Source organism: Heloderma suspectum, chromosome 2 (genome assembly GCF_057233095.1).
Source record: "Heloderma suspectum isolate Gila_16-S chromosome 2, 16-S_ref, whole genome shotgun sequence".
NCBI classification, from domain to species: Eukaryota; Metazoa; Chordata; class Lepidosauria; order Squamata; family Helodermatidae; genus Heloderma; species Heloderma suspectum.
This window is the reverse complement of record NC_139459.1, coordinates 173,633,910-173,659,951: the sequence shown is the minus strand read 5'-3', so window position 1 is coordinate 173,659,951 and position 26,042 is coordinate 173,633,910. Positions and strand designations below refer to the sequence as shown.

The 26,042-nt window shown below is 49.1% G+C and overlaps 1 protein-coding gene across 1 annotated transcript in view; it reads left to right on the top strand.

Moving 5' to 3' along the window:
• MAGIX (MAGI family member, X-linked) overlaps positions 1–25,639 on the top strand; it is a 30,704-nt gene extending 5,065 nt beyond the window's left edge. Inside the window, exons 4-9 of the mRNA XM_084832211.1 lie at positions 4,957–5,286; positions 11,747–11,896; positions 12,528–12,610; positions 14,944–15,087; positions 17,942–18,080; positions 20,979–25,639. Of these exons, the coding sequence (XP_084688337.1) occupies positions 4,957–5,286; positions 11,747–11,896; positions 12,528–12,610; positions 14,944–15,087; positions 17,942–18,080; positions 20,979–21,481 (1,349 nt within the window). The 3' untranslated portion in view covers positions 21,482–25,639. The remainder of the gene's footprint in view (positions 1–4,956; positions 5,287–11,746; positions 11,897–12,527; positions 12,611–14,943; positions 15,088–17,941; positions 18,081–20,978) is intronic.
• The last annotated feature ends 403 nt before the right edge of the window (positions 25,640–26,042 follow it).

Here is a 26,042-nt window from a genome sequence, read left to right as displayed (position 1 = left end):
ATAGCAAATGCATAAAGTGTGAATGACACACTGCTTAAAACATCAATATGCGTGCATTGGAAGGCTGTGGCCCACTCAGGGGTCCCAGACATGTGTCTATGGTTGCTTAAGAATGCATATCTGTTATTCACACTCTGCATACTTGCAGCAGGAAATACCAGTGTAACCCAGTGTGCCAGCGGCAGATACGACTGCAAGTTTGAAATGTGGAGCTGCCTTAGGCAAACCACTATTCCCTTAGCCTCAGGCACCCCTTTCAGTGTAGGAGTAATAATACTAGCAACAATTACAGAGATACTATATCTGAAGGGTATTAAGCACTCATAGGACATAAAAAGGCTTGATTTATTTATGCACACATTCATGCAGAACTGGCCATGTACATCAGGGGTGTTGAACCTCAGGCCTGGGAGCCAAGACTGGCCCCCCCAATCCAGCCCTCCAGGTTCCCCAGATGGTCACGCCTCCTCTCCCTGGCTCCACCCCATCGATTGCTTGGTGGTTTCCCAGCTTTGAGCTAAAATATGCTGGTACTTTTTGTCTTTTTGTCCACACCCCTTTTGCCTTTGTCCCAGACCCCTTTTGCTGTCAGCCCTGTCCACCAGAATGCAGCCCCTGAAAACTCCTCTGGATTCGCAAACGGCCCTCGGGCTGAAAGAGGGTTGACGCCCTGATGTACATGGCGTTTTACAGCATAAGCAAAAACAAAAGCAAGCCCCGCGTCTGTCTGTAGTGTTTCTGTGCACTAATGAGCTTATATGTCATTCATTGCAACTCACATTTACAAATCATATCCAACAGATCCAATATTTGATCGTAAGCTGCCTTGATTTTGTCGTAAGTGCTGCCTTGAAAATTGGTTAGAAAGGTGGGTTATAAAAGGTGAAAATAAATAAAATAAATAAATAGCTTGCCTGTGACACTTGCATCATCTTATTCCATGCGCTAATCACAACTGCAATGAAGAAGACTTTATGGGGAAGCCTCACATTTTCCCAGGTACAAAGGAACGCTCAGGAAATGGGACGGCATCACATTGCTACTTTGAGAGATGTGTGGAGACCAATGGGAAATTATTGTAAAAAAAGTAAATAAATCTGATTATACAGAAAATAGCAGTGAATCATTCATTAAAATTAAATTTAAATGAATTTTCAGATTCTGCAATTCAGATTTTGATTTCAACATTTGATCCAAAAATCAACATTTGAATTTCACAATCAGATTTTTACATCAACATTTGCAAAATGACTGTTTTGGTTTGTGAGTCTTTTTTTAACCTGATCAAGGGGTGTTTCATGATTGGTTAAACAATAAATGACATCAGTGTGACATTTACTAATTGCCACTGCATATCAGATACTGGATGTGTGAAGAAGTAATGCTAAACCATGGTTTTGTGTTACAAAAACTAGCCTAGTATTCCCCCTCCCTTCTCTCTAGTGCAGCCATAAGGAGTAGATTGGAAGTTTCTGCTTCAGTTTTAGATTAGCTATAGTTTAGTGAACCCAAAATTGTGGTTAATCTTAATTGTGGTAACTGAATATACGCCAACTTAGAATCATAGAACAGTAGGGTTGGAAGGGGCCTATAAGACCATCGAGTCCAACCCCCTGCTCAATGCAGGAATCTAAGTCAAAGCATCCCTGACAGATGGCTGTCCAGATTCATCTTGAACACCTCCAGTGTGGGAGAGCCCACCACCTCCCTAGGTAATTGGTTCCATTGTCATATTTCTCTAACAGTCAGGAAGTTCCTGATGGTCAGCCGGAATCTGGCTTCCTGTAACTTGAGCCCATTATTCCGTGTCCTGCACTCTGGGATGATCGAGAAGAGATCCTGGCCTTCCTCTCTGTGACAACCTTTCAAGTACTTGAAGAGCGCTATCATATCTCCCCTCAGTTTTCTCAAGGCTAAACGTGCCCAGTTCTTTCAGTCTCTTCTCATAGGGCTTTGAGGTCCTTTCCAGCATTTGCCTTTTTTGCAGCCACATCACATTGTTGGCTCATATTCAGCTTGTGATCTACAACAATTCCAAGAGCCTTCTCGCTCGTAGTATTGTTGAGGCAAGTATTGCCCATCTTGTAACTGTGCATTTGGTTTCTTTTTCCTAGGTGTAGAACTTGGCATTTATCCCTATTAAATGTCATTCTGTTGTTTTCTGCTCAGCACTCCAGCCTGTCAAGATCACTTTGAATTCTGTTTCTATCTTCCAAGGTATTAGCTATCCCGCCCAATTTTGTGTTATCTGCAAATTTGATCAGCATTCCCTGCACCTCCTCCTCCAAGTCATTAATAAAAATGTTGAAGAGCACTGGGCCCAGGCCTGAGGCCTGTGGTACCCTGTTCGTTACCTCTCCCCAGTTTGAGAAGATCCCATTGATATGCACTCTTTGAGTCCAATTCTGTAGCCAACTGTGGTTCCACCGGATCGTTGTTTCATCTGGCCCTCTTTGAGCTAGTTTGCTGATCGGGATATCATGGGGCACTTTGTTAAAAGCTTTGCTGAAGTCGAGGTATATTATGTCCACAGCATTCCCACGGTCCAAAAGGGAGGTTACCTGATCAACAAATGGATCAGATTCGTCTGGCAGGATTTGTTCTTGACAAATCCATGTTGGCTTCGAGTAATCACTGCATTGTTTTCAAGGTGCTTCCAGATGGATTGCTTTATCATCTGCTCCAGAATTTTCCCAGGGATTGATGTCAGACTGACTGGTCTGTAGTTCCCAGGTGCCTCCCTTTTACCCTTTTTGAAGATAGGGACAACATTAGCCCTCCTCCAGTCATCTGGCACTTCACCCGTCCTCCATGATTTCTCAAAGATAATGGACAGTGGTTCGGAGAGTTCTTCTGCCAGTTCCTTTATTACTCTAGGATGCAGTTCATAAACTATAGTTTGAAGTTGGCCTGTTTTCACTAATCATAGTTAAGATTAACCTCAGTTTATCTGGGTTCAGACAACGCGGCAAGCTGTGGCTAATCTGAAGCGGTAGCAAAAGCTCCAGAATGCCTCCTTACAGCTTTGCCCCAGGAGGGGGGCGGGGGACATGCATGCCTGGGGACAGAGAAGGCTTATTCTTGTGATTAGTATCTGTGATTAGTGATTAGTAACTGTGATTTAGCATTATGTCCAAACCAGCCCATTGTCAAATGTCACTAGCTCTACAAGATCATATCACTGAACCCTACCATATGTCAGCTGCCAGATACTGTCAAATACTGACTGGTACTGTAATTCTGACAGCTACTGAAAAGGTCACTGGATGATGAATACTGATGTGGAATAGCAAATATTCCCCCAAAGGGCACACACACAAAAGGCTATAATCTGAATGGCTGTGATGTAGCAGTAACCTTGCTGAAGCAGTTCAGGGTTGGTCAGTCCCTGGATGGAACCACACATAGGCTACCTTCAGCTCTACTGAACATCATGTCATTTCCAGAGGCCCTGCTCCAGGTGCTCCCACCAAATGAAGTTGAGCGGGTGGCTACTAAGGAGAGGGTCTTTTCAGTGGTGGCATCCTGGTTGTAGAATGCCCTCCCCAGAGAGGCTCACCTGGTGCTTTCATTTAAGTCTTTTTGGCACTAGGTAAAGACCTTTTTCCGTCTAATCAAAGCTATGGTTTTCCCAGTAGTAATGTATGGCTGTGAGAGCTGGACTATAAGGAAGGCTGAGCGCCGAAGAATTGATGCTTTCGAACTGTGGTGCTGGAGAAGACTCTTACGAGTCCCCTGGACTGCAAGGAGGTCAAATCAGTCCATCCTAAAGGAAATCAACCCTGAGTGCTCATTGGAAGGACAGATAATGTAGCTGAAGCTCCAATATTTTGGCCACCTAATGCGAAGAGAAAACTCCCTGGAAAAGTCCCTGATGCTGGGAAAGACTGAAGGCAAAAGGAGAAGGGGACGGCAGAGGATGAGATGGCTAGATAGCATCACGGATGCAATGAATATGAACTTGAGCACGCTCCGGGAGAGAGCGCAGGACAGGAAGGCCTGGCGTGCTATGGTCCATGGGGTCACGAAGAGTCGGACACGACTGAACGACTGAACAACAACAACAAAGACCTTTTTATTCTCCCAGGCATTTTAGTCCTTAGGTTTTTGTTGTTTTTAAAAGTGTTACTGTATTTTTATAGCTTTACACTGCTGCTGGTTTTTACTTTGGTTTTATATTGTAGTTTTAGTCTTGTAGAAGTTTTATCTTGTTGTTGTTGTTCAGTTGTTAAGTCGTGTCCGACTCTTCGTGACCCCATGCACGCCAGGCCTTCCTGTCCTCCCCTCTCTCCCGGAGCGTGCTCAAGTTCATATTCATTGCATCGGTGATGCTGTCTAGCCATCTCATCCTCTGCCGTCCCCTTCTCCTTTTGCCTTCAGTCTTTCCCATCATCAGGGTCTTTTCCAGAGAGTTTTCTCTTCGCATTAGGTGGCCAAAATATTTGAGCTTCAGCTTCTTGTACTTTATAGTTAAAACTTTTGCTCAGAGAGCTTTGACTGTTGGGTGGTATAGACATAAAATAAACAGATATTGAAGAATGGCAGAATATCAGTGTAAGAAAGAAAATTTCACCTATCAGGATTCACACAGGAGATTTATGGGGTGCAAATTCATTTTGGCTCTAACAGAAAGGTTTGGTCTCCTTCAGAATTAAGCTTAGCAGCGTTGTTGAAAGCAGTAGTTTTCATTTCCTAAAAATCTGCAGAATTGACTTACACACGAGCACACGCACACTCTGAACAACCATAATGGACACAAATGTATATGAATATAAAACATTGTGCGATTCTAAGAGCTAGAAGTGAGCATACCAGCTTGGTGGTGGGACGATGCCAAATACTTCAGTCCCCATAGAGAACACTGTGGCTATGTAATGGGGTTTGGTAGTTTTGTGGCCCCGGGTGGGGACAGTCAGTTCAGTACTACTCGACAATAATACCCTCTTATTCCTGCAGGTCATCACTCCCGGAGACATACCCAGGAAAACGGCTCTTTCCGACGAGAACACCCCTTGCCTGACCCCTCTCAAAATAAAGGAGTTCCCAGGGATGCTCCTAACCCTTGGGGAGGTCCCCCAGGTGACACTTTGGCTGTGACCAGCTTCGTGGGCCCTGAGCCCCGGGATGTACTTGTGTGTCCTGCTCGTTGTTCCCAGAGGCTGAGGAGGCCCCGGCCGGCAGGAGGAGTTGGGGAGCCCCCAGGATGTATTGATGGTCCTAAAGAAGAGCATGGATGCAGCAGTGGTATCACCAAAGCAACAGATGGAGGTGAAACGGGGAGAGCAGGTGAGGGTGGAAGGAGCACATGCTCAGGCCTGGGAATTATAGCCTGTGCCTGGCTCCCCCCCCCCCTTCCAAATTTTGTACTCTGTTGTGCTTTGAACAGATTCTGTATATTTGTGTAGCATAACTTTTTTTTTAATCCCACCCCATGGTAGTACAGAAGCCTCAGGATGGTTCATAATGTATCTTAAAACAACCATAAAAAACACCATTATCAAATTTAGGGCACAATCCTATGCCTGTTTAGACAGAGAAAAGGCTTTGCTGGCTGGGGAGTGCTGGGATAGGCCTTTTCTCCGTCCAAACATGCATAGGATTGCACCTTTAACCGCTTAAAAACAGCAGCCTAAAACATTAAAGTAACTTAAAAGCAGCCAACCCATCACTACATGAATTGTATGTCATAAAACAATCTCGGATTAAAATTAGCCTCTCTCATCCTCCCCTGCTTCAAATGTCTACTTGAATAAAAAGGGTTTGAAAAGAAATCAGTCTGCAAGCTGAAATAGAGCAGCTTTCCTAGGGAGAGAGTTCAATAAAGAAGGTACCATTGCTAAAAAGATCCTGCTCCTTGTTTCCACCAGTGTTGCCGCCTACAAAAGGAGGTCAAAGCTGGGCCTCATCCAAAAGATCTTAGTAGTGGGGTGATAAAGGTCTGAACAAAAGATGGTGGTGGGTGGTATTAGGAGGAATGGGACAAGACTAGGATCTGCGGAGACCTATGCAGTGAATAGAAACTCTATTCAGTGAAAATGCCCCCAAGATCCCCTTTGATTTGTAGGCTTTCAGCAGACATGGCCTTCACCTTTGAAAATTTTCTGGCATGACCATGAGGTCTAGAAACCTGATATTCTGTTTCAGAAAGCTAAAATCCGACTCCTCCTCCAGCTTTTGAAGATCATGCAAGTCATCCATGTGTATGGCTGCATCACGCATATCACAATGTAAGCTTGGCAGGCACCTGCCAAGATTCCTGCTTTCCCACCAAGCCTACAAGGGAGCTGATGAGATGAATGTATGAACAAGGCTGCAGCATTAAGATGCAAAATTCTACAAACTAATTGATTCCAAGCTGCACAACGCTAAGCAACATCCATAAAACAGAAGATGAGGCTTCTTGTGAACACAGTGTCGCAAGTTATAAATGCAGCTGAAATGGTGGTAGATATCAACCCATTCAGGAGGTGACCAGGGCCTTTGGTTAAGGTCTGCCCCTGTTGTGTCTTCTGTTTTCACTATCCATTCCTGGGGTTGGATCCAGGATCTGCCTTCCACAAGGGGAAGGAACCTTCTGCGACAGGAAAGGCTGCGCTCATGGAAGGGCCCTCAGCTGTGTGTGTTTGTGTGTGTGTAGAAATCCCCCCACCCACATCACAGCTCACCCCATTCAGCAGGGTCCCCTGACTTTCTGTGTAGCATTTTCAGGGGGCTGGAGGGGTCGCCACGGGAAGGAGGAGGCTGGGAAGTCCACTTCCACCAGCACAGTTGATCCAGCTTAAATCTGGATCCAACCCTGATTTGGCAGCAATTGACTGCAAGGTGCAACGCCCAGTCTGCCATATCTGGGCATATCTGCCCTACAGACATTTAAGCGTAGGCTTTCAGTTTCCGGAGAGGTCGCCTGTGTTAGGCTGTTGCAGCAAAACCAACAAAGAGTCTTGAGGCGAAACAAATATACAATGGCATTCCAGTGCACAAAAGCTTTTGCCATAACAAATAGGTTAGTCTTTGAAGCGCCACAAGACTCTTTGTTGTTTAAACTGGTTTAGCATCCATTCCCTGACCCCGTGAAATTCGGGAGGCTGTAGTTCTTCGAGGTGGGGGCAGGGATAACGATAACAGAGAAATGTCAAGCAGCAGCCTCATCACAGTTCCCAAAATTCTTTGGGAAAACCTGCGACAGCGGAACTGGTGTAAAATCGATGTAACTGCTGCCTTGATGTGCTCTTTCTCTTCCGTCCCAAGGGCAGAGTTCTCTTCTCAGGTTATAGGTGGTTACTGACCCCCTTTTTTTTTTTTTAAAAAAAGCACCTGTCTCACGCTGCCTGAATTTGGGGGAAGTGGAACAAGGAAATGCTATGGAGAGTGGAGTAACCAGGAACTCTCAGTTCATACACACCATTCGCCCCTCCTCCTGGCTCTGAACAGGTTAAGCCTCAGCCGCTCCATCCCCTCCCCTGAAAGTCCTTGGCTTCGCAGGCGGAGGGAGAAATTCCGGAGAGGGGGACGGAGAAGAGTGGAGAAAGGAGAGGGGTGCTGGAAAAGCAGGGGCAGCCTTGGAGTGGGCGGGGGAGGAGAATCAACCCACTCCCCCCTCAACCCCCCCTCCGTCCACCCACCCTGAAAATGTTCGAGCAAGTCCAAACCTTTCTGCGCCACATCCAGGACTTCAAACGTAAATACCCACCTCCTGCAACATTTGCTTTGTAGTTGGTGGGGCGGGCAGGTTTGGGGAGGGGGCAGGAGGAGTTCTATTCTGTAGAAAGGGGAGAAAGACGGATAATTATTAGAGCAGAGGAGCAAAAAAAAAAAAGGGGGGCCTCCCTAATTATAAGGGGTGAGACCTGGTCGTTGTGGGAGGGCTTGTGATTTGTTATGCAGGAGGGGGAGGGTTGATTCTATCGGGGCTTGTGTTTGTCTGGTTGATCATATATTGTCCAAATTGAGAATGTGTAGGTGTGGGTGAGGGCCGCCAGCGAGGAATCAATGCCACTGCTGCCTCAGCCCTGCGAAAGCCCTTCTAGTTCGGGCAACTGGGCTTATTTTGGGGGAGTTGGGGTAAGGCTGAAAGGGTTCTGAGGGTGAACAGATGTTGCAGGGTGTGGAGGTGCTAAAGGGGATGGGATATGTCCAGGGTAGGCAGAATGTAGGTTGGGAACTCCTGGCAGATCTCTGGGGGAATTGTGGACGCTCAGCAAGGTTTTCTGACTCCCAACTGGTTAACAGCAGCAGCAACAAGGATCCCCTGCTGCCACCCGAAATTAGGCTGCTAAAATGAAGAAAACCAGGAGTGGAATTTTGTGCATGAGTTCAGTCCTAATACTGAAAACAAGCAGTCACCCCGTTCCTGAATTCTAAGTGTATGACTCCCCCCTACCCCCCCCCCCCGCCGCTATTTGCACCTGACTCCAGTTGGTGGATCCTGGGGTTCAGGATAAATAAGGAAAGTAGTGTGAAGTCTGCCAGGGCCATATTTGCAAGTGAGACTTAAAGCTAGGTTTGTGTGTGTTGCATTTCTTACTTCTGTGATTTCGACACTAAATGTACATTATTTAGTAGAACATAGGCTTGATTTAAATGTGAGTCTCTTCCACTTTCTATTAACAGTGTTTGTGAGCGATGCATTGTGTAAGTGTCACCTGCGTGCATGAGAAAGTAGCCCAAATGCTCCTGGAGAATTTCATTGGTGTTGTGAGGTTGTAGAATGAATGTGGCAACAAGAGTGGGAGAGTGAGTGAATATGCCTTCATATACCCTCGTGCAAATTAAAGATTCACCGCTGGGTGCTTGTGAGGGAGCCCAGTAGTGACGGGTGGGTGGGCCGGCTCCCCCTCCAGTGCCCCAGCTCAGTTAAATATTCAGGTTCGGTCAGGTAAACATTGACTTGGACAAATATGCAAACTGCTGGGGCACCTGCGTTATGTGGGAAGGGGAAGTGCATTTTTGGATACACTTGTTTTCCATTCGGGTGCAATTCTGGTTCTCAGTATTTGGGGGGAGAGAGAAAGAGCCAAGGTGGCCCAAGCAAAGATCTGCCAGAAGAGTATTCAGGCATCAGTGAAACTGACGAGTCCCACTGCTGATGGCGTTGGCCAGTTTCATAGGTCTGCGGAGAGTCAGATGGTGGAGGAAATGGTGGTGGGGTGGGCTAGAAGAATATCTGTGCTTGGTTGGCATCTGAGCTTAGTCCCAGCAGGGTGGTGTGCTATGGGCCCCCAGAATAGGCAGACTGGGGAGCATCTTTTTCTGTACAAGCTTGAGGGGATGTGGTGATATTTAAAGCCAGGAGAGCATCATCTGTGAACTTTGGTAATGCACATTAGCAGATGCAGGGGAAGATTCCTGGGTGATCATTAAAGTGCTTTAATGGTTGGCCACTGTGTGAACAGAATGCTGGACTACATGGACCCTTGGTCTGATACAGCATGGCTCTTTTTATGTTCTGGGGTCTAAAAGGTGGGCGTGATTCAGGCCTTGTTTTCTTTCACTGGAGCTTAGAATCATAGAATCATAGGGTCGGAAGGGGCCTACAAGCACATCGAGTCCAACCCCCTGCTCCATGCAGGAAGCCTGATTCCCAGGCAGTCTCCCATCCAAGTACTAATCAGGGCTGATCCTGCTTAGCTTCCAAGATCAGACGCAAGGGCACTTCCAAGCAGGATGTGTCCGATGTTAATTGGTATGTGGGGAGGACTGTCATTTGGGTTTTCCATCTCAGGCACCAAAATGTCTTGGGCCGGAGCCCTGGGGAGCAGAAACTGTGTGTGTCCTGTTCTAGTGAGGCTATGAGCTTATTGGGCAGGAAACAAGGCCTGGCGGTGGCCGCTGTTCAGTAGAGTCATCCAGTCCCAGAAGCAAGTCCCAGGGGCAGGCCTGGGCTCTGTAGAGGGCTCCAAGGCAGGGGTGAGGAGCCCCTTTCAGCCCAAGGGCCACATTCAATTTCAGAGAAGCTCTCAGGGGTCACATTCCAGTGGGGCTGGGGCAAAAGGGGCAGGGTCGAAGGCTAAGCCTTAAGAGTGGCATTTCAGCCTTTTAGAATGGGGGGTGGAAGTGCACAGAAGCTGGGATACCACCCAACAACTGGCAGTTGGGAAAAAGGAGTGTGGCCAGGGGAAGAGGGTGTGGCCATCCGGGGAACCCCAGAGAGTCTGATTGGGACCCCAGGAGGGCTAGATTGGGACCCCGGGCCTGAGGTTCTCCACTCCTGCTCCAAGGGAAGGCAGACGGGGACTGGACAGGGTCCAAAACTCAGCTAAGCCCCTATATCCAAACATCTAAGACCAACTCTGGCCTCCTTGCATTGGCTGTCTATATGTTTCCGAGCCCAATTCAAGGTGCTGGTTTTAACCTATAAAGCCTTACACGGCTCAGGACTGCAATACCTGATGGAGCGCCTCTCCCAGCTGGAACATCCCCGTATGTTACGCTCAACAACTGAGGTCCTCCTCCAGGTGCCTGCTCCGAGGGAGGCTCGGAAGACAGCAACAAGGGAGAGGGCCATCTCGGTGGTGACTCCCCAATTATGGAATGATCTCCCCGATGAAGCCTGCCTGGCACCAACATTGTTATCTTTTCGGCGCCAGGTCAAGACTTTTCTCTTTTCCCAGGCATTTGGCAGCATGTGATAAGTTTAATTGATCCTGGATTTGTTTTATGGTTTGGCTGACTGCTCAAAGTTGTTTTTCGATATATGTTATCTCTGTGTATACTGTCTGTGTGTTTTGTATGTTTTAAAATTTTACATATTGTACTTCTTAATGTTTTTAACCTGTGTAAACTGCCCAGAGAGCTTCGGCTCTGGGGCACGATAGAAATGTAATAAATAAATAATAGTGACAGTAATACTACTGCTACTATTCCCAGTGACGACCAGAGCTGTGTTCCTCAAGCAAAGATTCAGGGAATGTAACGGGGTGATGCCTCGGCTTGGAGTGGTGCCAGTAAATGGCCTCAGATTGTCATGGCTGGTCAGAGCCATCTTGCTGCCTGAGGCGAAGGACAAGATGACACCTGCCCACTTGACGGGCAGCTGAATTGTACTTTAATGCTGGCAACAGGATGGCATCCTCCACTGGTGGTGGTGGTGGGGCAGCAGGCTTGCTGAGGGGGCAAAGGGCGGGCTGCCTGGCACACATGCTATTCCAACACCTTGCCAGCGCTCCCCACCCTCTGCTGCCTGAGGCACCCACCACACTCAGTCTAATGAAAGGGCTGGCCCTGCAGGTGGTGCCTCCTGTCTTCTCCGATGGGGCTCTTGGGGGGCAAACAGCTTTGACTGGTAGGTGGACCATCTCAGACTCCCCCCTGCAAGGCCTGAGCTGCCACTTCCAGGTTCAGAGCCTGATAACTTGTCGCACCCCTCAGAAATTTCTTCAGGGAATTCCCTCTCAAACGGCCAAGCTGGCAGATTCAAGTCATAGGACCTCACGGGCAGAAGATCTTGGTTCGGGAGTCATCGTCAGAGGAGGGACAGGGTTACCACTGTGCTACTGGTAGATCTTCAACTGGTGGATTGGGATTCATTCAGGACTGTGCTGCTACCTGACATGGGCTGGGCAACACCAGCAGCATTACCGCTGTACAAATATGTAGTTAAAAAAATGACCAAGTGGGTCCCCAAATGCACGTTTGGGCTAAAGGTGGGTCCTGGGTCTGAAATGGTTGAAGTCGACTGTAATTTAAAGAGGTGGAGGCAGTACTTTTCCCATCCACCCCTGCTGATCCATCTGCTCTCTCCTGCCAGCCAGCTCCCTGTTGCCCCATCAGGAAGAGGGCCCCTCTCATCAGGCAGACGGTGGGCTCTTAGCACGGCTGTCCCATGGTGATGTCGGAGGCATCTTCCGGCAGGCAGGGAGCCGGGTGCGAATGAGGGTCCGGAATCGCAAAGACGTGGGTAAGTGGTTGCAGGGCGCACTGGTGGAAGGCGTGTCCAGGGGCATAAAGTGGGGAGCAAAGGAGCCCAGGTGGTGGAAATGAGGAAGGAAAAGGAGGGGAGGGAAGGGAATCCTAGGCACTGGGCCGGGAAGTCGAAGCCGGAGGCCTGAGCAGTGCCGGCTCCAGGTTTTGGAAGGTCCTTGGGCAAGGCCCCCTCCATGGGCCCCCTCCTCTCTCAGTGAGTCGACCTTCTCACCACCATTGTCCCCAGCTGCTCCTGCTCCTGTTTCCCATCATTGCTACCACTTGCTTGCTCAATAGGCGGAGAGCCAGTGAGCAAGTAGGCAGCGGCATCTATAGCTCCTCCTCACCGTCACCATTGTCTCAGCCAGAGCGAGAGGTGGGTGAACAAGCAGGCCGCAATGGTGAAGAGCAGAAGCAAGGCCAGGAGGGTCTTGTCAGTAACCTCCTACTGGGGAGGGGGGGGGTGGCCTTGGCAGGTGCTTGACCATGCCTACCCTTGATGCCAGCCCTGGGCCTGAGGGAGGAGGAAGGGCAGGCGCTGGGGGGACTGGAAGAAAGGAAGAAAGGGATGATGGGGCAGTGGAGAGCATGTCCTCCTCAGGCTGACCCTCTTCATTTGCTTCCAGGTGTTCCCAGCGATTTGAACACGGCTGATATTGAAGTGGGTGAATGTCCCCGGAGCCCTACCTACTGCCTCTCTCAGCCCCAGGTATTGAAGGGAAGGAATATTTTGGGCATGAAGGTGTATGTCCCGGCTGTGGGCTGCTAAGGTTTGGAGGTGCCAAGATAGTGATAAGCCAGATCCAGGTTTGCTTACAAGGAGACTTTAGTGAGTACTTATAGCACAGAGGTGTACCCAATGGTTGGATCAGACAGCTTCTCTGAACCCAGAGCCAAGGGGTACCATGGGTTTTAGACCTTACATGTCAGTAGTGAGGCAGCATGACAGCAGCAAGCGTTAATTAGCATTCGTCTGCAACTTTCCCAGCATAGACTAACAGTGCTTGTTCAGAAGGAAAACAATCAGAACTTTCCCAGCACAGACACCTGTAAACATAGCCTCACTTCTCAGGTGCATTCTAGGCCCCGATAAGATTCAGAGCTCATTAGCATGGAATGTGCTGAGGCGGCGATATCGACCTTTGACTCATCTCACAAGCTCAGAGGCCCACTAGCAAGGAAATTGGGCTTAATAATGATGCCTAAAGAGAGCATTATAGGTCTCTAGGGCCCTCTAAAACTACTGGTGACTTGGTTACAGGCCTGGGGCCATTACAGAGGGTTAGGTGGTAAGGAGGAATGCAGGCATGTTAAGATGGTAGGCGAGAGAGGAAGTAGAGCTAAGGGTGAGTCAGGGCTAGTTGGCAGGCAGAGTTATTCCCCAGGCAAGGACTGCCATTGCACTCCTTTGCTGCTCCACTCCTGAGGCTCTGCACTGACTCCCCTCTCTGCTCCAATACCTGTCCCCTCCCTTTCTTGTCTGAAATGACAATCTTCTCCATCTCTTTACCTCCTTCACTACTATTACCTTCAGCAGAAAAAGATAAATGTCCAGGAGAAACATCCCACCCATCTGCCTAGGGCTGGTGGAACTGGAGAGGTACTTCCGTTTGGAGATCATCTGTGGGCATGACCATGTCTACAGATGTTTCCAAAATGGAAAGACAAATCCAGAAGACAGCTGTTAGGGAGCAGGGGGGAAAGAAGGAAGGGGTGTCATGTAAGCGCAATCCTATGCGTGTTTAGACAGAAGTAAGTCCTACAATCCCCAGCATACCCCAGCCAGCATGGCTGGCTGGAGGGATGCTGGGAATTGTAGGACTTCTCTCTGTCTAAGCATGCATAGGATTGCACACTTAGCCAAGGAGACAGTGAGCATATGCCTTGTGCTGACTGGTAGTAATAACAATACATTATAATGACACCTGAATAGCAAGTGCACACGAAGAGGTATTCCCCGTGGCTGCCCCATCATGGCAGAACAACCTTTGCCTGGAGATTCCATGAAGCCCTAGCAGCCTAAGCGTTTTTGGAAGAACTGTTAAATTGGGCTACCTTTTAATGGCTAGAGTTATGCTTTTAGTGTGTGAACTAGCTTGGGCACGCATTTCAATGATTTCTGATGTTATTGTATATCACTACGTAGGATTTTAAAATTGTAATTCATTCCTAGGGATCAGGTAGGCTAGAAATCCAAACTTAGATACATTAACCACCCCTGATCTGGCAGCAAGTGGTTGCCTAAACTGTGGCCAACTCTGCAACTCTCACCACTTGGGCACTGTCCTTTACCCTGCATTGTAAAATGTGTGTCTTTAGCCTGTCAGCCAGCCTGTCCCTTTATTTGGGGCTGTGGATCAGAATGGGTTCCTAGTTACATTGGCTGAACACCACCTTTGGGTCTGAAGAGCGCATTGTGCATCCCAGTTTGCAGTGAAGTGGCAAACTGGCTTATTTTTAAAACAGGGAATCAGAGCAGTTCGCTGCCATTTTGGATTAGGTTTGGTTCATGACGATGGATGGTCACTACAATTCAGATTCAGTTCCGGTCCAACTTGGAGCGCCACAAGATGCGGTGATGATAACTTAGGATTGCTTCGCACGTGACTGCAACTTCCAGCGGTGCCTCACATGTGTGAATGTACTGTCGCAGATCGACTGCCCCACACAGCACTCTTGTGCCACCTTACGTCATCTCAAACACACAGCTGGTTCGTGCATTCAGCTGAGAATCATCAGGTGGGATAGCTGCACAATGCCTTTTGTTTAGGAGCCCTCCATCTGGAAGAACCCCTAGATCAAGAGTGGGAAACTTGTAGGCTCAAACATCTGGAGGATCCCATCATCTCTCACCATTGGTTGTGCTAGCTAAGGCTGATGGGAGTTGTAGGCCAAAACTTCTGGAGGGCCAGAAGTCACCCACCCCTGCCCTAAATGGTCTGATCCATCAAGGCTATTCTTTTGGTTTTGTGGTTAAAAAAAAAAAGAAAAGAGCTCGATTCAGCTTTATTCCATGGCTTGTGGTCTCTCTGTCCACTGCAGGAGACCGGCCAGTATTCCGTGGAGCTGCAACGAGGACCGAATGGCTTTGGCTTCAGCCTGAGAGGGGGAAGTGAATATAACATGGACATCTATGTCTTGGCTCTCATGGAGGGTGGACCAGCCCAGCAATGTGGCAAGATCCAGGTATGTGATGCTCCCAGGGAATGGCCTCTGCGGCATAGCTGAGGCTAGGCGGATGTGCTGGACTGGATTTATTCCTCGAATGGGAGACCCATGGTGTGCCCCGTGCAAGAGTTTGACAGAAATGTATGCTTGTTTAGGGCTCCAGTCAGCCTGGAACTGGAGGCTTATAGTGCAGTCGGGAGCTTGCAGAGGACTTGCACTCCTGACACCTCCTTCCCCTGCTGTGCTACATAATGCTGCAGGCCTCAGGATCAGGGCTGGCATGTGGGGAGAGGCAGGGGAGAAGATGAAATGGGGGGAGTTTTTTTTAACCTCATGGCATCCATCACCCCAACCCTAATGCTCACCTCCAGGTAGGGATGCCGGAGAAATCTGCAATGGAACCAACGGGGTTTGGATTTTGATGACTCTGACTGCTGGATTCCACAGCAGGTTGACTTCCCCCCTGTCAGGCAGATTCTGCCGACTTGCGGACTATTTTTCTAACGTTCCTGATTTTGCGCAAATTTCGTAGTAGAAAAATACGCATTTTTTAAATGGCCAAAAATGTGCATTCCCCCATGGGCTAAAGTGTGGAAATGTACGTTGTGGGGGGTGTCGCCCATTTTGGGGCAATTTGCGCGTTTTCGCACATGCACATTTGAGCAAGTGTGCATTTGCGCAAATTTGGGAACTAAAAAACAATCTGATTTTGTTGATGGGCGGACTGCAGAATGAAAGGCACCTGACAATCTATGAAACACAGACAGAACAGATTTTACACAATAAGTACATCCCTACTTCCAGGATACTACAAACCAGCCTTCCCCAGCCTGGTGCTCTCTGCATGTGTTGGACTACAACTCCCATCATCCCCAGGTGGCAGAGCTGGCCATAGGATTAACAGTGAAATCTGGGATTTTAGTGTAGGTGTGATGGCACAGCACCAAGTTCCCCACCTCTCCCCAAGCAAAAGGGAACAGCAAATATAGGAATCCCTGTCTTTTGTGCTCAGTGCTAACCCAGAAATTCCTCCTCTAGATGATGACATAAGCTGCTCCGAAAGGTGTCTTGTCTCTATGCCCTCAACATTCTGTAGTTCCTGGAATGCCACAGGCCCCTGAAGCCTACAGAGATGTTTGGGGTTCTTAAAAAACATTTGTTTTTATTTTTATTTACGAGGTATAGACTTCTGAATATGTAGTAACTCCCCCAAGTATGTAGGAGGCATTTCCTTATTTTTCAGTGGCCTCCAATTTGCTAGGCTCTCTATTGTCACTATTCTGTGACAGACAGACAGAGCTTTATTGTAGTGAACAAAAAAGCAACAACAATGCAGCAAGGAATAGAGAGCTGGGACACACAGCAAATAACAACAGAGTTTTCCTCCATTACCATCTGATTTTAAGGTTCAGCAAGGAGGACCTAAGATTCCTCTATGCACACTGTCAATCCCGCTTTCTGATTCCCTGTCTGATTTGTCAGACTAATGCTGGGCATGAACCACATCACATCTGTATTCTTTTACAACAGGGGCAGGGAACCTGGTGCCCTCCAGCTTCCAAAATCCCTGGCCATTGACCATGTCAGCTGGGGCTACTAAGTGTTGAACAGGTTGGCCAACCAGGTGTTAGATGCTGTAGAACCTGGTGCCCCCCAGGTGTGTTGGACTGCAACTCTCATCATCCCCAGATAGCATGGTTCGCCAGGTTTTGGAAGCCTGTTGTAGAACAGGTACAGGCAACCTGGTGCCTCAAGACGTTTTGGACAACTTCCATCTTTCCCAGACAGCTTGATCCCTGCCGGCTGGGAATGATGGGGGTTGCAGTCCAACACACCTGGGAGGGCACCAGGTCAGGCAAGGCTATTCTACAACATTTAACTCCTGGTTGGCCAACCTGTTTGGCACTTAGGGCTTCTGCTCCCTTATTTCAACTTTTATAGCTGATCAGACCTTTGCAGCATTACAGTATAACCTGCAGCATCTGCTCAGATTCCCTTTTCTGTGCAACTATTCAGGGAATGAAGCCCTAATATATGTATAACATGTTCTGCCTTAAGAATTTGGGAGCCAAGGAGTGCTCAGTTCAAATCTTACCTCATCCACGAACTTACTAAGTACCCTTCAGCACACCAGTATTCCTCAATACACAGGTTTCCCTCTGTGATACAGGGACAATAATACTGGTTTACCCAACATGCTTTGTAAAGATTACTGAGATAAAGTACGTGAAGCATTTTGAACACTCCCAAGGTGCTGCATTAATGCGAAGTACTATTTTTATCACGTTCCCCTGGAAAGGCACCAATCTATGGGTCAGGGTACACAACCCTTTTGGCTCTGAGGGCTGCATTGGCCTGCACTTGCAGACACCTGCACACAAACATGCACGCACATAAAGATGTGCACACAGGCAAACATACTCCCACACAAGCCTGGGCCTTCCCTTGCTAGCCCCAGCAAAGGAATCCCTTCCTTAGCTCTGATCTCTCATCAGAGATCGGACATGAGAGAAGGGCTTCCCTTGCTAGCACTAGGGTGGGAAACTCCAGGCAGTGCTGCCATGGCAACAGATAAAGGGGGTGGTGGTGGTCTGGTGGGCTGCAGTTTTTGCCCCCCTGATATAGGTGGAGCTGTGTCTGTTGTGCACATCTTCAGCATTGCCAAGCCAGAATCTCATATCCAGTGCAGAATTTGACATCCTAGGAATCTCACTTTTTATCTATTTTTTTTAAAAAAGCAAGTTTCTAGCCCATATGGCTGTGGGGAACAACACAAAAAGGTGTGAAAGCATCTTGTGAAATCTCAAGCCCCGATCCCCAACCTCTTGGCAGTGATGGTGGGTTTGACACTAAAACGCTGTGGCGGTGACAGGTGAGCGACCAGCTGGTGGAGATCAATGGGGAGCCTACGGCAGGAATGTCGCATGCGCAGGCTGTGGAGCACATCCGCAACGGTGGTAGCCGGATGCGCCTAGTGCTGAAGAGGGGCAACGGATTCATTCCTGACTATGGTATGTCTATGCCTCCTCCCTTCTCCCAGTCCCTTTCCTCTCTTCTTCCACCACAGTAGAACTAGTAAGACTCGAGCTGACGCCACCACTTACGCAGCTTGCAAAAATTTCTTCCAGCACAGATGGGATGGCCCAGAGTGACCTCTGAACGGTATGGTGCTCTGGCAACTCTATCCTCCACTCCTAAGCAAAGGGAGAGGAGGCAACCCACCATTAGTCTCTCTTGCTGCAAGAGAGGTGCTCACACCCATAGTGGTAGATCTCATAATAAACTCCCCCAAATGTACCCTCTACTGCACTGCATCTTCCCTTTGGAAGGTCTCCGCAGAGAGGCAGGTTCTGGGTCTTCAATATTCATCCCTCTCTCCTCTTCTCTTTTCTTTCCTGCCCCATTGTCCTTCGTCCGTCTGACCCTCCATACACTGCCCCGCCCCTGGTGCTGTCTGATCCCCCTCTGTCTAATCTGTGCCAACCTCGTCTTAAACCTTTCTGGTCTGCTTTACCTTTCTGGTCTGTGACGGCTTCATCCCCCACCCCTCCTGGTCTGTGCTGGCCCCTATCGCTTCCTTCCCCTGCTCCCCGCAAGTCTCCATCTGTCTCCGCCCCACAGGGCAGCCGCTGGCCAGCCTGGCTCTCTGCGTGACCAACTCCCCCCGGGGGGAGCCCTGCTTCTGCCTCGTGGGACGGGTCGAACATAAATGGTGGGTGCCCAGACCCCAGTGGGACCAACAGAACCACTCAGCCCAGTCCCTCTCTCTCCTTTAGCCTCCCAGCCAAAGATCTGCAGCAGGTGCTAGGGGAGCTCCCATCTCATTCTCTAGGGGGAGATGATCCTGCTGGAACCACCCCCTTCCTCCTTCCCCTGACTCTCTCCCCCCTGCCCCAATTTAATACCCTTCCTTAGTCTCCCTGCTCTCTTTTCCCTGACATCACTCCAGTGAACCTTCTCCCATAGCCAAGCCTATGTGTATTCTGCAATTCTGCACAAGCACCTGAGAAGCTCAGCTTGAAGACAGACATAGCATTTCTGTAGCAATGAAGAGGCCCATTTAGAAGCACGCTCACCACATTCAGAGCAGATGTACTTTTCCCTTTCCAAGCCTGAGCTCTGAAAATACCAGCTCTGTATGTTTGTAGAAGAAGCAACCTATGGGCAGTGCTGACTGGCTGGTGCTTGGAATGTCCTAACACCCATCGTCAATTCAATGGGCTGGGGGACCCATTCTAAGCCTTTTTATAGTGCCTCTGTCTTCAGCCCTAACTTCCTTTCTTAAAAAACAACAACACACATTTCTAACACTTAGGGCAGGAATGGAGAATGTGTGGCCCTCCAGATGTTGTTGGACTGCAACTTCCCTCAGCCCTCATCATTGGCTATGTTGGCTAGGGCTGATGGGAGCTGCAATCCAAAAACAATTGGAGGGCCAAAGGCTCCCCATCCCTGCCTTAGGGGTTTTGATGATAGGATTTAAAGTGTGTGAGCAATGCTTGGTAAAATCTTAAAGAGGCAGAGAGTAGGATTTCCAGTGTTCAGGGGATGAGACTTCAGCGCCCATTGTGGGTCATTGACTAGGAGAAGCAGAATAAATTATGCAGTCTAAATAGTCAGCTTTGCATAATTTAGAATTCAGCTTTCATGGTGCAGAATTGCGATAATTTTGTGTCCTGCCCGTAGCTACCATTGCCTCTGATTATCCTCCCTCGTTTTCCATTTCTCACTGGTTTATTTGGAATCCCTCTTCCACATGTTAGCACGCTGTGGACCCATGTCTGTAGTACTGGATTCTCCTGCCCCCAAACACCCCTCCTCACACCCACTGAAACTTGCAGTACCCATCTAGCAGCTCCAACTTCTAGAATCCTCCCTCCAACCCAGCTAGGACAGACATTACCCAACCTTGTTTTAAAGCTGCCCCGTGTTAGCTCTCCAAGACACCTTTACTGCGAAGCCGTCTAGAAATCCTAAGGCCAGGAAGGAAGCTTGGTTAGTATGGTTTTTGCGAGCGTGCTCAGAACGCTCTCTCTCTCTCTTCCCGGGGTTCCTTTAAGCGGCGTCCTGACAGATGGACGTGCACTTAGCCTCTGCACTCTGTTGCGAGTACGGAGGCTAAGGCAGCCTCCCCCGACTTGGTGCTCGCTAGATGCGTTGGACTACAACTCCTAGCATGCCTAGCTAGCATGCCCGGCTTTTCCAAGGAAAGCATTTCAGAGGTTAGAGCCCATATCATGAGAGAACTGAGCTGTGGTGCTTCCTAAAGGCTAGATCCATACTGGAGACCAAAGGGGAAGTAGACTGAAAAAAACAGAGCCCCTCTTGGGATATCCCAAGAAGAAGCAGTTCCCTGCTAAGGCAGGGCTGGGCAACTTGTGGCCCACCAGATGTTTTGGCCTACAACTCCCATGATTACTCACCATTGGCTATGCTGGCTAGGGCTGATGGGAGTTGTAGGCCAAAACATTTGGAGGGCCACAAGTTGCCCACCCTTGCCCTAAAGTTTCAGTGGTGGAGAATCATAGGGGACCATCCTGAGGGATGCGGATCTCCAGGTAGAGGTAGGCCCTGCAAGCAGGTAGGGTCGCCATCCTATGAGTGGTTTACTGATTTGATCAGTCAAGCTATGTTCTGTCAGGTAACCACTACCGAGGCAACTGAGAAGCCAGATTCCATCTTGTCTCAACCCCACTAGGATCTGCTTGTCCTGCTTCCCTCTGTCTGGCCTTGCCCAGAATATGCCAGCATTTTTGAACTTCAAAGTTGACAACCCTGCCTTGAGGCAGGGTGTAGTTTGGGGTGAGGGTTCTGTTTTCTTCCTCCAAACCCACCCCCCACCCTGCCCTCTTTGCATGATTGCTTCAAGGCCTAATCTCTCTTGTTCTGCCCACCCCTCTTTTTCCTAGACCGTGAGTACAGCCACAGCCCCGCCAAGTTGCAGCAGGTGCCAGAGGCCGAGGACAAAGCCAGGCAGAGGCACCGGAGATCAAACCCGCCTGGGAGCCCCCAATACCAGGGACAGAACCTCTGTGATGGGGGCAGCCAAGAGGCCTCTGCCAGTAGCAGGCGGCACCAGCCGCCACCCCCCAAAGCCCGCCAGCCTAGCCGGCTGCACCATGGCTCCACCAAGGCTCAGGGGGAAGAAAAAGAAGAAGGAGATGGGGAACGAGGCTGGAGACATCGGGAGCAAGGGAAGAATGTGGAGGGCAGGGGGGACAGCTGCAAGCTCCTTTCCCCCAGGCCAAGCCGGAAATTACGGTCAGACCTGGTACCTGGGCCCTGGCTTGTACCCAGCAAGGAACGCCTGTCCCGGGCCCTGTGGGGTGTCTGCATGGGCCAGGGGGAAGAGGAAAAGCAGAAAGAGGGCACAGGGAGAGGGAAAGGCATGGAGTTGAAGCGGCGGAGCTAGGCCCAACTCTGTCAGCGCAGGGCAGCCATGCTGGGAATGACTCAGTGCCTGGGGCAGTGGCACTGTCCGCTCCCATCTGGACTATGCAGTATGATTTTCCTTTCCCCCCATTCATGCTATGCAATGGTGGCTTCCATTTTGCTCCCCCGTCCCTCACATCCATCCTATGCAATGGTACTGGTCACAGTCTTACCCCATCGACTCGTTGCCACCCACCTTGGAATCGTGGGTGGGATCTTCCATTCTGCTGCTGTTATCCCTCCCCTCACCACCACCCCCAACACACTCCCAAGGACGGCAACAGGAACACCTTTTCTATGGTCTCCCACCCTTCATGGATGACCACCACCCTCTTCTAGTACAGTGCTTTTAAAAACCGTGTTTCAGGAGAGATTTTGTCAGGGGTTCCTCCAAGGAGAAGCTCAGGAATGGCGGAGAAGTTGAAAAACAGCTTGTCCACCAGTACCCAACCTCTCCTGTAATACGTTGCAGAAGAGTGGTGGGCATGCGTAAGGGTTAGCTCTCAGTTTGCATAAGACAAGGAAGGGCTTGGCCCAACAGGTCTCCTTGGTACTTCACGCAAACTGAGCATCTACTTTAGCCCGTGCCCAGAATGCTCTGCAACACACAGGGGTTCCACGGCAGGCACACAGGGGGTTGTCAGCTATTAAATCTACGTGGAAAGAGTCCGCTGAGTGCTTCCAGATGAGGCTTTTATAGTGCCATCATCCTGCCTGATTCACAGAATCTTACAGGGGATCCAGACCATGACTTCTCATGACCCGTGTTTTCTGACCACTTCCTCTGTCTTTTCTAACTGTTAGTGCCAGGATCTGTGGCTCCCCATTCAGAGAGCCCATTGAAAGCCAGTGTAATGTAATGGTTTGAGTGCTGCAAAGACCTGGGTTCAAATCCCCACTTCACCATGAAGCTCTCTGGGTGACCTTGGGCCAATCACATCTTCTCAACCAAATCTACCTAATATAGTTGTGAGTATAATACGGGGCGTGGAAACTATGTATGCTGTCTTGAGATCTTCGGAGGACAGGCGGGATATACATGTAATGAATGAATAAACCCTTTCCACATTGACTCATCTGCTCTAGAACCCTCTGCACGTAGTAGAGGATTCTGGGGCATATTTTGGGATGTACAGCAGCCTTACCCAACCTGATGCCCTCACTGTGGATGTTTCGGGCAACTTCTATCACCCCCCCAGCCATGGTTATGCTGGCTGGGGATGATGGGGATTGTAGTCCAAACCATCTGGAAGGCACCAGGTAAAGGGAAGGCTGGTGTACAGTCAGTTCATGTGGAACCAGGCCTCCATGTCGCCTCATACAAATTACAAGTACATCCCTAGAGCATGCCCAATACTCTGCTATGACTGCACCATGCAGGGAGGTCGAGAATTGGTAGCGGTGGGCAATGGAGGGGGAGCTTGTCTTCCACTGCTGATCTTCTCACTGAAGAACAACTTACCTATGTCCGAAGAAGCCCCTGGAGCAGGCTTATCTATAGTCATCTAGCCCAACACACCTGAAGGGTGCCTGGTTGGGAACGGCTGCTCTGCAGCACGGTTTGAAAACCACTGTTCTAGCGCCCCTCTCGCCTCGCCATTCAAGATGATGAACGTCTCCCCAGGCAGTCCAGTAGCAGTGTTCATTGTCCTCCCTCCCCTGGGAGGACTAATGGCCCACCAGCCCCTCAGACCTTTCCACTCCACGGGTGCCTCAGTCCACCCCAGGACTACACAGGCCGCTGCTCCTTTTTCTGCCTCGCCACCCAGAAGGCAACGTATTATTCTCCACTGCTAGTGCCAGCCACAGCATGCATGAGAGCTATCGTGTGCTGCCTGAAACACAGACTTAACATGCCATATGGGATGGGCGTGGATTGGAAGAGCCACGTGTTGCTGTGCTACGTGCACCCAGACGTGCCAACTTACGCCATGAAAGTGGGTATAATAGAGATATTCTTGTTCACTCGCGACAGAGAATGTGTTGTCCCTGGCAGGCCGTTTCAGCTTTTCCCACTCAGTCACAGGCACACCGTGCTCCTGCTAATGAGACTGGTTTGGCCTACCTTGCTGCCTTCTGTGTTGAAAAGGCACAGCGAACATGGAATTACTGCTGGCAAAGGATTATGGGAGAAGGAAGCACGATAGTGCACCTCTAGCTTCTCTTGAGCAGGTGGTGCGACATAATAGAAGCAAGAGAACGTTGGGATCTAAATTTCTTGCTACTTCTTAAAAAAAGGTTGCTTCACTTTTGATCTGCTTACCTCTCAGTTCCTTCCCTGATATATCTGTGCAGACCCTTCACAGCACACGCAGGTGTGTGTGTTGGCACAGCTCTGGGGCATACAGGCAAAACGTGTGCCCTCACTTTTGGGCTGGGGGGTGTCAGCATGCAATGCATGCTATGTGCAAACATGAACTTCTGTGAAATGTGCACGTGTCCACAGGGTGCACTTGGACCAACACTTGGCAGGGCTTGTGCTTTGCACAGTTTGGGGGGGGGTCACGTACATGGGCACATGTAAGACAAACCCATAGGGATATGCATGCCAAAGGCTATGACACATCTAGGAAGCCCAGCCCCACTGCATCCAAAAGGCTTAGTGTTTACCTAGCAGGCAAGCTTGCAATACACCAGAAGCTATCCGTCTTGGGGTACTGCCATCCACTCTTAATGTGCACAGAGGTGTGGGTGGCAAATCTGCCTGGCAGCTACATCCTTAGGCCCAGGTGCCTGTTCTCTGGTGCATTTATAGAGGTTGGGTGTCTGAGAGGGGAGGGGAAAAGATTCTCTTCCCATGCTCAGAGGCCCTCTGCAACCCACCCACAGTTCCAACTAATGCACAGCATGGGAGTCCGATGCTCTGTGGCCCACCATAGATGAGCCCCACTTGAAATGAAGTACGGAAGTTGTTTTTTCCACCAGATGTGAAAGCGACCTTGCCGTAGGCTACTTGGATCCAATGGGGGCAGCCGGGCTCCTGTACTTTGAATAACTGCAGCCTAGTGCTTTTCTTTGGCCTTTTAAGTGGAGAAGGGAATGACAGCGACATGGGAAGTTCCTTTACGACATGCCCAGAAGTGCAGTTATGCAATAGAAATTATTTTTTAAAAATAAATACATCTTATTACATCTATACATTAAAAGATTCTGATTTTATTTTTTAAAAAACCATTGTTTTGCTATGCTTACCTTTCTTCCTTCAAACCCTGTATAATTAATTCATTACTGTGGTTGTGAGCCCTTTCCAGGGCTGGAAAATCAGTGTTCACTGTGAAGGTCACTAACCTGCCTTGAATGAACCAAGGGGGATAAAATGAACTGTGTACTGTACAGAAAATAAGAAATAATTGTTCCCCAGTACAGCTTCAGTCACATCTAACAACTGATGAGAAGATGCCTATCATGGGCACAAATCACGCTATGGGTGGGGATGCATTTCCAGATTTGCATCTGTATTGGCTACACATACTGAAAGCTATTTCAACGCACAGAACCTCCCACCTTGCTGGATCAGGGTGACTGGGAGCCCTCCACTCCATTGCATGTAGTTGTCCTACCTGGCCATCTAAGCCAGCCTTCCCCAACCTGGTGCCCTGAGCTGGTCTGCAACTCCCATCGTTCCCAGACAGCATAAAGAAATAAAAGTTTCTAGCCCTCAAGGCTGCGAAGATGGCCCTAAAAGTGTGTAGGCAATGCCAGGAGGGAATACTGTACAAGAGTTCTACTATTCAAAGGGCGGGGGCTTCAGTTCCATGCCTAACTGTATGTCCCATTTTCATGAACAGCAGAAGCAAAACACATTATGCAAAACTGGCACATCTATGCCAGTTTGCCTGATTGGCATAATTTATGCTTCAGACACAAACTGCAGCTTTTCCTAGTACAGAATTTGGGCTGCCTGTATATCACTAGAACAGGAGCAGGAATACATGATTCTGAAGCAATGAGATGGTTTTCTTCTCGTAAGAGACAGACTCTTATGCCTTCACAACTTTTGGGTCTGGGGCTGAACCCTGGCTCATATCAAGCTTCAAGTGCATATATCAAAAGTGATAAAGGAAGATACACGTCTGTTGTTTACAGGGCTGGCCCAGGTTTTTACATTTCTTTCTTTGGATGAATAAACATGTTTTCACCCCTTTGTGCGCATGTTTTAATCGTATGCTGATTCGTGCATTCAAGGATTGAGAGTTGACTTGAGATGCTGTTTTCTCTCTTTTTGGTTTGTAATGCCTGTCTCTTCTTTACTTCCTCCCTTTGCAACTGGGGCTATGCCTCTTGATGGTGTCTGCTGGAACACAGGGAATATCACCCAGACTGCCGTGCTGCCTCTGTGCGCTTCCAAACCACAAGCACTACCTATCTTGCCAAGACATTTTACTTAGCTAAACGTTCGTGGAAGTTTGGAACTCTGACTAAATGCCTAGTTTGCCTCTGGGGCTGGGCCGGCACTGATTATATACTTACCAGGGTGTAAGGAACCTATGGTCTTCCAGTTGTTGCTGGACTTCATCTCCCATCAGCCCCAAACAGCGTGG